This window comes from Camelus dromedarius, chromosome 29 (genome assembly GCF_036321535.1).
Source record: "Camelus dromedarius isolate mCamDro1 chromosome 29, mCamDro1.pat, whole genome shotgun sequence".
Lineage (NCBI taxonomy): Eukaryota > Metazoa > Chordata > Mammalia > Artiodactyla > Camelidae > Camelus > Camelus dromedarius.
This window is the reverse complement of record NC_087464.1, coordinates 22,769,635-22,782,560: the sequence shown is the minus strand read 5'-3', so window position 1 is coordinate 22,782,560 and position 12,926 is coordinate 22,769,635. Positions and strand designations below refer to the sequence as shown.

General features: G+C 56.6%; 1 protein-coding gene across 1 annotated transcript in view; it reads right to left on the bottom strand.

Annotated features, from left to right (window-relative positions):
- Nucleotides 1–9,968, bottom strand: part of CSPG4 (chondroitin sulfate proteoglycan 4) — a 35,292-nt gene extending 25,324 nt beyond the window's left edge. Inside the window, exon 1 of the mRNA XM_010977853.3 lies at nt 9,791–9,968. Coding sequence (XP_010976155.2) covers nt 9,791–9,884 — 94 coding nt within the window. The 5' untranslated portion in view covers nt 9,885–9,968. The remainder of the gene's footprint in view (nt 1–9,790) is intronic.
- Nucleotides 9,969–12,926: the final 2,958 nt, after the last annotated feature.

Here is a 12,926-nt window from a genome sequence, read left to right as displayed (position 1 = left end):
ACCTTTTGCCTGGCTTAACGAATTTCTGCCTCCCTTTGCTAGCTGCAGCCACAGTTAACCTAAACTGAAAGCCACTCCATCATCCTCCCTTGCCTGGATGCCTTCAATGGTCCCCATTGTCTCACCATCAAACGGCACTGAAGGTGCTGGCTGACCTTGCCCCTGCCCCGCCAGGCTCTCCTGTTCACTCCTTTGAACACCCCACGCGCCAGCCTCAGCAGACCTTGGACTGTTTCCCATCCACACCTCACAGGTCTCCACTCCAGCCTTTGCTCAGCCTGGGCCTGCTGCCCGGCAAGCTCCTCTCTCCCTTTTGCCTGTGAACTGCCCTCGTGCTCCTTCAGGAAAGAGGTCCTCCCCTCCCTTGCCCACAACCCATAGCCCCTTCTCCACATCTGGGATACAAAGAGGCTCAGCCCTGGCTTGGGGAGTTGTGTTACCACCACCTCTGTGTTAACTCTCCTGGACAAGACTGTCGCTGCTTGGGGATGGGAGATGGGAAGAAGGGACGGAGGGCCCAACAGGGCAGGAAGGGTGCCACGTTCCCCGGCTGGCCTGGCAGGGAGGGGCTGCATGTGGGGGCTTTCCCCAGCTCTGCCCTATTTTGTCTCACCTCCAGGCTTCTTTCCAGTCCTTCTCTGCCCTCCAGGGCCCCAGGGAGTGCAGGCAGGGGGCTGGACACAATAGCTGGGGCAGAGTGGGGCACTGCCCCAGCCAGGGTGTGCTTTTCTGGGCCTGTGGTGACAGTCTGGTGCTTGTTTTTAAAGAAAATAGAATCAGAGCCCCTATTTATAGCTGGAGGCCACAGACAGGAGATGGATGGGGTTGAGGCCGTGCAGGCTCCTGCTCAAGCAGGGGCTCGGAGGTGGGGCCATTCCCAGGCCCCCTGTCCCCCTTTCTCAGCCTCCAAGGAAGTGCCTGTGGGATCTTGACATTCCCTGGGACAGGATGTAGCCTGAGCTTGGGGGCAGGGGAAGGAGGGGACTTGGGTGAGGGGGTGGAAATTTTCTCTCAGAACTGGTCCCCGGGGCTCAGAGCCTTTTGTGGGAATGGGTGGAGGTGAGTGTGGGGGGAGCCAGAGAAGGACCTGTCGGGGGGTGGGGGTGCCAGTTGCCACCGGACAGGGTAAAGGAAAGGGCCAGAGTGATGGGGCAGACAGAGAGAGAGACAGGGATGGGGAGAGAGAGATGGAGAGGAGACAGAGACAGGGGTGGGGGAAGAGAGATCTGCAGCCCAGATGACACCGTGAATAGAAGAGGAGATGGAGGAAGCAAGGGAAGACCTGAAGTGGGCGTTCTGTCCCACAGAAAGTCTTCACGGTGTTCTGGGAAGTCTGAGTTGGGTCCAGGTGAGGAAATGCAGGAATTAGGCATCTCTGTAGCCTGTATTCCAGAAGGCCAGGCCTTCCCCACTCCTACCACCCCCAGGGCCCAGTGCCTGGAGATCCTCTGTTCCTGGCAATCTAATGCTGGGAGGCCCAGGTCCATCTAGAAGCAAAGAAAAGTTCTGGGGGCAGAGCCGATGCAGATGGGTTTTGTCACTAAGATTCCTGAAGAACTGTCCTGGACAGAGGGGACAGGGTAGTTCCAGGACAGCTGAGGACAGGCCTGGGCTCTGGCTTGCTGGGAGGTGAACTGCCCAGGTCTGGAGAGGTTACAAGCTGAGGCTATGGCCTGGGCTCACACCTGCTGCCAGCCTCTACTCAGACCCCTCCCGTGGTTGTGCCGTTGGGGGCTGTGGGGTGGCTGCAGCCTGGGGCACGTGTCATGGAGCCATAGCCACAACCAATGACTCAGACAGTTAAAAAAAGGAGCAGCTTTGAGCAGTGACTCAACTGGCTCTGAAGGGGCTGGGTGGGTCTGGCTGGTACGAGATGGGGTGGTCTGGGTTTATTTTTGGAAGGGCGGGGCTGGGGCCAGGGGGTGGAAGATGGGAACCAGCGGTGGAGAGGAGCCGCTGCTCTCATTGCAGGAGAGCCCCAGGGCTCCAGGCCAACTTAGGAAAGCAGTTTCTCCATGCCAGGGAGCTCTGGCAGGCTGGGCTGCCCCTCAGCCCTGTTCAGATACCGGCCTACCTTGCTGTGTGGACCCGGACAAGCAGCCAGCTCTCTCTGGATAGAAGCAGAGACCCCTGTCCTGTTCCCAAGAGGCTTGAGCCCAGAATTTTATAGCTGGCCTTGGAGAATAAAGATCCTACTCAGAGGCCCATAGAGGGACAGAAGTCTGCCCAAGGCCACACAGCAGGGCCAGGTATCCCAAGGGCTGCCATTACACATTTGCCTCAGGTCCCTACAACACCTCTCCTGCCCTAGGGCTGTCAATAGTTGGAGGGACAGGCCCCCATCTGAATACTTACACCTGGAAAGGCTCAGCTAGGCTCCAGATGAGTGTCCGGAAACACACAGGCACCAGATGCCCAGAGATGGAGCCTGAGCCAGGGGCAGGAGCCTGGATTCTATTAACATACATCCGGGGAGTTGGTCAGTCTCTGCCCAGTGGTCTGTTCAGAAGAGCTACCTCTATGAGGGTGAAGGCAGAGGATACCCACACACTGGGACTCGCCTAGGGGACCTGGGCTCTGGCCAGCCTCTTTATCCAGAATGTCCCTCCAGCTGGCACTCCCCTAGGCTGCTCAAATCATTCTGTAGCCATTTCCCAAGACTCACTTCCCCTCACCTCCACCAACTCTGATCTCATACATACATGGACTCAGGCACCACCCGTGACGGTCCAAGTAGCCCAGGGCAGAGAGGGTCCCTCGTTCCCTCAGTCTCGATTCTGCTCCTCATGATGCAGCCACTACTGCTTAACGAGTGGTGGTAATAGCCAATGGGAGCTCCATGGGAGCCATTCGCATCACCGGGTCCTGGGCTCCCACCCCTACCTCCAGAGGAGCCCCCAAAGGGTGTGCAGAGAGCAGAAAAAAGAGGTTTCTCAGCTCACCATCTTATTAAAGGTTCTGATGCCTGCTCCTTCTCTCCATCCCTACCCATCTGCTCTTGGGCCAGGGTCTGAGTTTCATTTGGTCATTTTTCCAACAGATTGATTGTGCTGCCTCTCGGCTCAACAATCTCTATCCAAGGGGCCATCAGGCTTTGGGGTGGGGCTTGGTGGGGCTGGGAGGGGCTGCCCTGCTTCTCCTCATGCGGGAGAGATGTGTGGGCCTCTGCCCAGGGAGTCAGTCAGATGCAGGGCCTCCCATCCCCCCTTCGGAAGGGTTCTGGGCTGGTGGGTGGAGGCTGCCCGATAGCTCCCTTGGGCCCACCTCCCTTTTCCCAAGTCACTTCATCCCATACACTCTCTCCCTGGGCCAGTGCACCCAACCCCCTGCCTTGGAAACGTCATCAGAGATTTCCAAGCAGGAGCCCCGCTATTGCTGGGCTCGCCCCTGCCAGAAGAAGATGGTCCTCACAGAACAGCAGCAGCCTCAGGAGCAGGCGCCTACTGAGCATTTACTCCAGGCAAAGGGCGTCCATCCTCAACACACATAGGAGGAAGGAATTACTTATCCCCATTTCAGAGAAGAGAAAACTGAGGCTCAGAAAGGCCAAGTCACTTGCCCAAGGTCATATATGAAGTGGTAGGGCCGGAATGAAATCCTAAGTTCTCTAACACCGTGCATGTCCTTTACCACTGTGAGCCTGGCCTGCTGCCTTCCCCAGCCTTGTAGAGCTTCCGCAGCTGAGGACTCGGAGGAGGGAGAGGTGGGGCCTGAGTCAGGACTGAGGCGCGGGAGGGGAGCTTGCTCTTAGCTGCTCCAAGACGCCCAAAAAGGGTGATTTGTTCCTTCTCTCACCACAGTAGGATGTGTGTGTGTGTGTGTGTGTGTGTGTTTGTGTGTGTGTCTGGGCCTGACGCCTGGCTGGCTGGCCTCCAGCTGCAGGAGAGCCGGGCTGGCCTCAGTTGCTGTGTATAAGGGAAGGGGCAGGGAAGGGCTAGTGTCGTGGGAATTAGCATCCTGGGCCCACTGATATTTATAGCTGCCCCCTCCTGAAATGTGGGTGGGGGAGGGGTTGCTTAGGTGGGAACGGAAGTTGGTCTCCTCCTCGGCCTCCTCTATCTCCCCAGAGAGCAGGCTGGCCCGGGCTAGAGGCCCTGTCCAGTGTCAGCACTGGGGGCTGTGTGTTCTGATTTGGGGGTTTCCCCTAGGCTGCTGTCTCAGGGGTTGGACACTCTCCTTGTTAGGCCCAGAGCCAGGCTGCTGAGCATACTGATTGTGGGTGCATGAGTGTGTGTGCGTGCATGCATGTACATGCACACCTACTGGGTTTTACACTGATGGAGGTCATGGAATGGGGGCAGAGGACAGGTGAAGGTTGGGGGTGGGAAAGCCTTTAATCCCACAGTGATGGAGGGCAGGGTGCCAGAAGGGGGGCAGACCAGGCTGTGCGCCTCAGTAATCAATGGTTGGAAAAGGCTCCCAGGGGTGGTACTGCTGGTGCTGGACCGTGAAGGATAGGGAGAAAAAGAAAGGACCAGTTGCAGGTAATGGCTTGGACAAAGGTAGAAGGGTTTCAGAGATCATGGATTACTATCCCATGGTCTAGTTTATCAGCCAGCCTGTGGGACACAGCATCGCCTTGAATGTGAAGGCTGATACATAGGGGGAAAGAGGGCTCAGCACAGCCATGGTGTCTTTAGGCCTGCAGGCAGGTAGCACCATGAGGCTCCTGCCTACCTGGATGCTCAGAAATGTCCCATTGGTCCTAGGAGGGATGCTCGGACAGGAGAGGGCAGGTCCCCAGGGTTGGCTGGAGGAAACTGGGATTATATTCTGCTCCCTGCCTTCAGGCACCCAGATTTTGCTCCACTTAGGGAAGAACATCTTCCAGGAGCCATTGGTATCAATCTTTATTTGGATTCTTTGAAAGCCAGGAAGTCCTTTCTTGTATTTGACCTGAGTCTCCCTTGCTCTCAGTATGTTTCAGCTCAAAGTAATTAGTTGGTTTTCTAGCCTTTTCTTTTTTTTAAGCCAAAGAATGCCTTAACAAAACCATATCTTACACAAAAGCCCAATCTATAAATATATGTTCATGGGACTGCTACGTATGAATCAGGGTGGGGCAAGCATCTTGTATTCCTAGAAAAGGGAATGAAAAGCTCCGAGCACCCTGGACACAGTCTGAAAACCCCTGGTTGGCTCAGTGATCTCTATGCCCCTTGTGAGCCCAGTCTGTGTGCAAAAAGATAGTGGAAACCTTTGAGAAAAGCAGATGGGAGGTCTGCCCTCGGGGAGCTGCTGGTCCTGTGGGGAAGGCCATACCCAAACCAGCATACAAGGACAAAGAGCAGAGAGGCCTGGCTCCCACCCTGCTAAGGACTTGCTGTGTGACTCTGAGAATGCAGCTGCCCCTCTCTGGGCCCTGGTTTCCCTATGAAACATGGAGAGCTGGCCTGGGGTGGGGAGTCTCTGCAGTAAGGTTTGGGTGGGGAGGCAGCCTCACTGACCCACCATGACAGTTAAACCACAAGCAAAACACACTGAAACAGTTTAGCATGAGCAGTGGTGGGAGGCCTGGCTAATGCACACCAGAGCTGGCAGAGCTGGCTCTTCCGCAGGCTGGGAGCGGCAGGGACGTGGGCAGGAGCTGAGCAGGAGGAGGGAATGGTCAATGGGAGAGGCACTGTCCAGAACATGGGTGAGCCATGCCACCAAGTCACCTTGAGGCAGCCCCCTGAGCCACTACCCTAAATCTGAGACAAACGTGGCTTTATTTGCTACCCAGGTGTCGGAGGAAGGGTAGCAGGCTTTCTTGAAGAGGATTTGTTTATGCTGTGAGGAAGTAGGGAGGGTTTAGAGAAGTTGGGGGCACTTGCTGGAGGGGTCTGTGGAGACGGGAACAGAGATCTGGGGTCCTCAGGGAGCTGTCTCTCTCCTGAAGACCTGTCTCTCTCCTCTGATGGGAATCTGAGTCCACTGGTGTGTGGCTGCCCACCTGGCCTGATCTGAGAAAGTAGGCTGTTGGGGGTGAGTGAGAATACCATGGCCCGTGTGCCCGAAGAGTGGCCTGAGGCCACTCCCTGCTATTCTCAGAGCCTCAGTTTCCTCAACTGTAAAATAGGAATGTTTCTTGACGTTTAGGGCTGTTATAAGACTGCAGGACAACACGGTTAGTGCCCCTGACAGGGTGTCTCTGGAGGGAGGAGCTCTGTTACAAAAGAGCTTCATTTTTTCCACTGTTTGGAGTTATGGACCCTCCTGAGAAGCAGAAAGAGCTAGGATCCCCTACCCCAGGGAGAAACCAAGTACATAACTGTTCATACAAATTCAGTTCATTAAAAAATTAGTCATACACATTAAGTAATAATGGCCAGATAGTATTTTTGAAACATACCCCAAGCCTGCACCTGGAGAAGTCTTAATTCTAGAAGCCTCCACAGACTGGACACAGGCTGGATCGGGGGCATGTTGGAGGCAAAGGGGGAGCTGGCTGGGGCCAGCAGTTGGGAGAGAGGCAGTAAAGGAGCAGGGGGACCCGGAAGGGAGCAGGCTTGAGTCCCAGACCCAAAGACCCCCTTGTTCCTTTGCTCTTGGCACTGAACCAGAGGCACAGCATGGCACAGCACCCCTGCCCCATCTTGTCCTCACCTCCTTCCCCGAAGGCACCACCCAGCCCAGGTCTGTGAGCATGGCTAGTGTGTGCACGGTTGTCTGTGCTCATGTGTGCACCCACATCCGTGTGCACCAGCGAGTGTGTACGTCAGGGTTATTTCCAACTCCCCCTCCCCTGCCCACTCCCTCCTGGGCAGCACGCCCAGTTCCCTACACACTTCCTCTGAGCACTCCACACACACCCACAGCCCCCCCCCACCCCCGCCGCCTTCCTCATCAGCCCCGGGCCCACCTGGCGCAGCCCTCTTCTTGGGCCCCCCAGGCGGGCAGCGCTGAAAGGCTCTTCTTGTCCTGCCTGGGCAGGCGGGCGAATGTTGGGAGGGGGGCTCAGTTATACCTGGTTTTGGAACAGCTTTTTCAGAGTCTGGGTGGGCTGGGCCAAGGGCCCTGGCCCCTGTTCTGCTCTAGAGGGCTGGGGCAGTGTACACACACACACACACACACACACACACACACACACACACACACACACACAGAGACAAGGCTCAGAGGCTGTCTCCAGCACCGCTGATCTTCCCAAACCATCCTTAGAGGACACAGACTCTACCCTGGTTCAATTCCTTGCACCCGATGTCTCCCCGTCCTCACCCCAGCCCTGCCCTCAAGAAACCCTATCAGTGCAAAGCCCCCAGGCAGGTTACACAGGAACCCTCTCTGCCAGGTACTCCCGCCTGAGTCCCACTTCAGCCCCTCACCTCTGCCTTTCACAGTCAGCTATGCCAGGCTGGAGAAGAGGTGTGGGAGCCACCGCCCTACATGCACTGTGCTTACTCTGACCTCCTGGTTTTGCTCATGCTGTTCCCCTGACTGTAGCCGCATCAGCTCAGACGCAGTCTCCTCAATGCCTGTGGTTCTTCTGGGCCTCCGACAGGACTCAGAAGGTGCTGGACAACACTCTTATCCACACTGGCACAGTGGCCTAAGCATCGCCCCTATGCAGGTGGGGAGCTCCCACAAAGCGGGACTGGGGGCTCTTGCTGGGCAGCGGGCTTCTCTGTAGGACTCAGAGCACTTTGCCTCCTCCGTGGGTCCTCAGTTTCCCTGTCTGTACAGCTGGAAGGTTGGCCCAGATGGTCTCCAAGGGTGCTTGACTCGCAGGTCCCATGACCTGGATGCTCTGGAATGTTGATGAGTGCGGGAAAAACATCCCAGCGTGCCTTACTCTGATACCTGCGACTTGAGGGCCTCTGGGGCTAGGGGTGTCCAGGAGGGGTGGGAGGACCCCTTCCTCGGGTAGGGGCTGCCCCTATCCCAGGGCAGGGAGCTAAGCCAGCCACGGTGGCAGAAGTGGGCTGTTGGAGGGGAGCTCCGCCTGGGATGGGGGAGCATACTAGCTTGCCCACTCCCTCCCCATTTCCAAATCCCTCCTACAGGTAGAGGTCGGCTTGGTGTTATAAAACCTCATGGGCTCCATGCTGCTCTCCTTTCTAAAACCTTCGCTCTTTCCGCATTGCCAGCAGGGCACAGGCTACGGGCTGCATTTTACCATTTCAGGTTTCTGTGCCCCAGCCCAACGGCTCTTCCTGGCTTGTGCTCAAAATACATAAGCCTTACAACCAGGCCATTGGCCTCCTTATCTCAGTCTCCCTCTGCTCATACCCGCTTCAGAGCCTTTGCACATCAAGCTCCCAGCTGAAGTTCTGACCCTCTTCCCATTCTCCTAGGCTTGGCTCAGGGAACACCCTCTGCCCCACCCCAGTTTGCCTCTGAATTTCTCTTCACCAGTCTCCTCATCTGGATCTCTACAGACACGATAGGAGCTGCTGTTTGAGCTTTAATTTGCTTTTCAGTCTCTTGAATGAGTCCAAGCCCAGACTAGGCATTTCTGTGCACTGCTGACAGCCCAGGACAATATCTGCCCACTGTTGATGCTGAGAAGGTAAGGGGAATGGCTCTCAATTGAAGCTCAAGGTGGTGGGGGTGCTGGGGTCCCTCCCTCGGCTGGAGGCTGGATGAGTCAAACTCTCTAGTCAGCTCAGATGCCCCCTTCCATCTCTCAGGCCCTAAGACCTTAGAGGATGGGGTCCCTGGGGACAGAAACAGGGAGCCTGGGGATCCAGCTCTGAATCACCCCAGTGCGGGGTCCTCCCGTGACTCATTTCCCTTTTGGGTACCTCGTGATGACTGTCCATTTGAGCTGGCTTCCCCATCTGATGGGGAGAGGGGTGTGGCCTAGGTCCCTGGAAGGGAGACTCAGGCCCTTCTACTGCTCAAAGTTGCTCTTGGGAATGGTCCCAAAAGATGTAGGCTGAAGCACTGATTCACATATTCATGGGTAGTAATGAGTGATGGGCCCTGAGGCCCCAGTTCTTATGACCTTGCCTTAACTAAGGAAGAATGCTGTAATGGTAGGATTTCTGGCACTGTAACAGAAATGGGCACATCCTAGCACTTCTCAGACGGCATTCAGTCTCTGCTGGGGTCAAGCACCAAAGCCTGGGACGGGGAGGTGTGGCAGGGGGTGGCCCAGGGCTATCTGGGGGGCACCACCCCTTGCCTCTAGGAAGCTGAAGAGTGGGTGGTTCTGTCACCAACCAGGCCTTCTCAGTGAGCAGAGAGGAGAGAGAAGACAAGAGGGGTAGGCAGAGGACAGGAGGGAGGTGGTGGTGAAGAGGCCAGACAGAAAATGCCTGGGAACAAGGGGAGCAGCAGCAGAGCTGAGAAGAGCTAAGAAGCTAAGAAGCTGCTGGAGGAGGCCAGGGGTAGCTGGAGGAGGTGAGGCTGGGGTGCTTGTGCGGCAGGATGGCTCCCTCCCCGTTTCACACCTTGAAGCACGCCCCCTTCCTGGCCTGGGTGTCTGAGGCGGGTATTCGCTTCTTGCTGTCACTAGGTGCCCTTTGGGCACCAACTCTGTCACAGAAAGCCTGCTGGGCGCAGGGAGCCCAGTCGGCCCTGGGGCGGCCCTACTGGGCATAGAGGACAGTCCTGCGCGGAGCCACACCCTAGGCAAGCGACCCTGGGGCCGACCTCAGATAACCAGAGCCCACATGACCCCCCAGATACAGAGCTACGTACGGCTGGGGGTCCTGCCTCCCTGGGCATGGGGTCAAACTGCCAGAGACCCCAGCCTGGGGTGGCAAAAGTGCAGCTCCCTTGTTTCTGGGTCTCGGGGCCACTTCGGGGTCCTCCTGTCCTTTCTCCTGCCAGCCTAGGTCGGGGTCTCAGGCCCCCTACTCACCTGTGGAAGCTGGTCCCGCCAACACAGCGAAGGCCAGAGCCAGGGCCAGTGCCGGGGCCGGGGCCGGAAGCGGGAGCCGCGCGCCCGAGCGCATCGCGGCGGCGGGCTGGGCAGCACGACCTGCGAGCAGCGGAGTCCCGGGCCTGGAGCTTGGACACCGGAGCGCCGGGTGGAGAGAACTGGCGCGCGGGCTGGGGCTCCGGGCGGCCGCCGCCTACTTAAGGCCGGGGGCGGGGCAGCGCCGACCCGCGCTCGGGTTTCAGGCGGGGGCTCTCCCGGCAGGTCGGCCCCCCAACCCGCAGCCTTCTTAAAGGGCCCGTGCTGGGCTGCTCCGCCCTCCACCCCGAGCACTTTGGTCAGACCCAGGCTCCACCTTAGAGATTTGGGACAAAATCCCAGAGGAGCCCGGACCTCCTGAGCTCTGACTCAAGGGCTCCCTGAGAGCTACTTCGGGAGGAGATGTGAGCTGGGCTGGTCCCCTCACCTCAGTCTTCTGCTCCTGCAACAGTTGTGGGTGGGGGCGCCCCCATGCCAGTCCTAGGAGGAAGGACAGATGCTTTTGGGTTGCTTTGCCTCTGAGGTTTCTTCAGGGCTCCCTTTGGGCAGAGAAGCACCAGTCTGAGGTTCTGCACAGCTCTGTTGTGCCCACTGGCATTGCAAACTTGACCTTTTCTGCTCCGCGGGTCCTCAGTTTCCCAGTCTGTCAAGGAGAGATGTTCTAGATTCTCTCAAAAGGCAGGAGAGATTCTCAACTCCAAGGTATCATTTGCCTCAAAATAACCCTGCCAGGTGGATGACAACCACTCCTTCCCCTATTTTATGGAGGAGGAAACTGGCTCAGAGCTGGAAGTGGTTCTGGCAAGGCCCCCAGATGGAGAGGAGGTCCCTGGCTATATGGGAGCAGGACCCGAGGCCTTCTGACTCCTGAATCTGGGTGTTTCAACTTCCTGGGGCTGCCTCCTGGAAATCTGGCCCTGGATTTAGCTTCTACCTAACAGCTTCAGGCTGGGGCCCTGCTCCTCTTGGCTCCCTCCCAGGCAACAACATCAGCCTTGTCCCAAACAGGAGAAAGGGCAATATTATTGCAGAGCTTCTGGTGCCTAAAGGCTCTGCGTGCTCTCTACCTAGCCCCAGCATCAGTGTTGCCTGGCCTCGGTTTCTCTGTCCAGAGAATGGGTGAAAGTGTACCCCTGGAGTGTTTCCCCATCCCTCTTCCATCAGAATCTCTCTGTCACACTTGGCTGCTTCAGCCCACCCGCAACCTCATCCCACCACTCACGGTCTCCTCAGGGCCTCCCCTTGCCCAGTGCCAGTCCTACCATGTGTATAGCCCTTCAGAGTTTGCAATAAAATTGAGGCCCATTTTGCAAATGAAGAAACTGAGGCTGAGGGAGATTAAGGGACTTGAGCAAGTCTACACAGCTGCTGAGAGGTGGAGCTGGGTTCTTTGACTCCAAGACCAGAGCTCTTACCACTACAGCACAGTGGTAACTCAGGCTCTGGGTTCGAATCCCAGCCCTCTTGCTTAGCTGTCCAACCTTGAGCAAGTCACTTCACCTCTCTGTAGTTCAGTTTCCTCAGTTGTAAAATTGGCTGTGAGGATTTGATGCTTTAATGTGCCTCATGTGCCTAGCCCAGGTGCTATAGCAGGTGCTCAACAAATGCTTGTCCTTCCCTCCTCTTTGCCCTGTAGTCCTGCTGCACATCCTCCCAGTTCACATATAGCTTCCAGAGGCAGCTGCACACAGTAGCGCTCAATAAATGCATGCTGGGGTTGACAGAGAAGCCAGTTATTGCTCTTCTGTGGGGATTGTGGCAAACTCCCATCCCGTTCACTCTAGGAGGCCTGGGGCAGGGCTGTGCTCAGCGGTCTCAGTGGCAGTAAAGCCATTGACTCCACACTTGTCCCTTGTTTTTCCTTCTTCCCAAGTCAGCAAGGCACCTGGTCCTTGTTAGGGGCTAATTACTGGCCAAGTGTGGGCCCAGCCTTGCGGGGACTGCTGAGAAGACGACGTTTGGAGAAGAGCTTTCTTTTTAGGAATGAAGAAAGAAAGGAGAAGACTTTTGCTTTTTTATGAATCAAAAATGTGGGTGGAGATTTCCACCCTCCCCATCTTCTCCCCCCCTGATCCTCACCCACACACATTTACCCACCACTACCAGAAGTCGTTGGCCTGTCTGTGGAGCCTCCAGACGGAGGTCCCGCCCACAGCTGAGATTCAAGTCAGGATTAGCTCGCAGCCTCCCCCCGCCCCCCGCCCGCCTTGTTGCTAGCTGGGGAGAGAAACACAGGCCTGGAAAAATAAAGGCAACTGGCAGGCAGTAATAACCCACACTCGCTTCTCTGCTGGGGCTTCTCAGTTTACAAAACATTCACCTGGTCTCTTGACAACCCTGGGAAATGTGTGTGTTGGGAGACAATGTTCCCTTTTCACTGATGAGAAAACTGAGGCTCTAGTAGGAGAGGAATGCTGGGGCTCCAGTGCACACAGGCCTGGCCTTTGTTCAGCCTGTCTCCTAGGACTTGAATCTCGGATGTGCGCTTTGGAACTAATCCTCGACTGCCTCTTACTGACTCAGAGCTAAGGCTGTTGGACTGGGCAGTGCCTGCTCCTCAATTGTCCCCTCCCCAGCCTCCTTGGCATGTCCTCCCTGAGGTCCCCGAATCCCCATCCTGAGTAGAGCTGACTGAGTCCTCCCTGGTATCCTCAGGGCTTCTTCCTCTGCCTTCTGACCTTTGCCATGACTTTCTCTGGCTTGGATTGACCAGGTATTCTTAGTGACAATCCATGAGTGCCCCTGCCTCCTTGGCCATATCTCCCCTTCCTCCAGGAAGCCCTCCCAGCCTTCCTTCCCATCACTGACCTCCCTTTCTACAGACTCCCTCGAGTATTGCTCTCTGTATTCTCCTAGGGCCCCCCAGAGTGCACCTAATTGGGTCAGGAGGTGTGAATCAATGCCTCTTGGGCCCTGAGACAGATTTCTTTCTAGCAAAGCACAGGACTGGGTACCTGGGGCAGAGGAGAGGGAGACTCAGAACATACTTGAAGAATGAAGGACACTCACAGTCCAGGGCTAAAGGAGGGTTCAAAATTTTCTGAAGCTACAATGACCTGTGGAATGTGCTGCCTCTGTT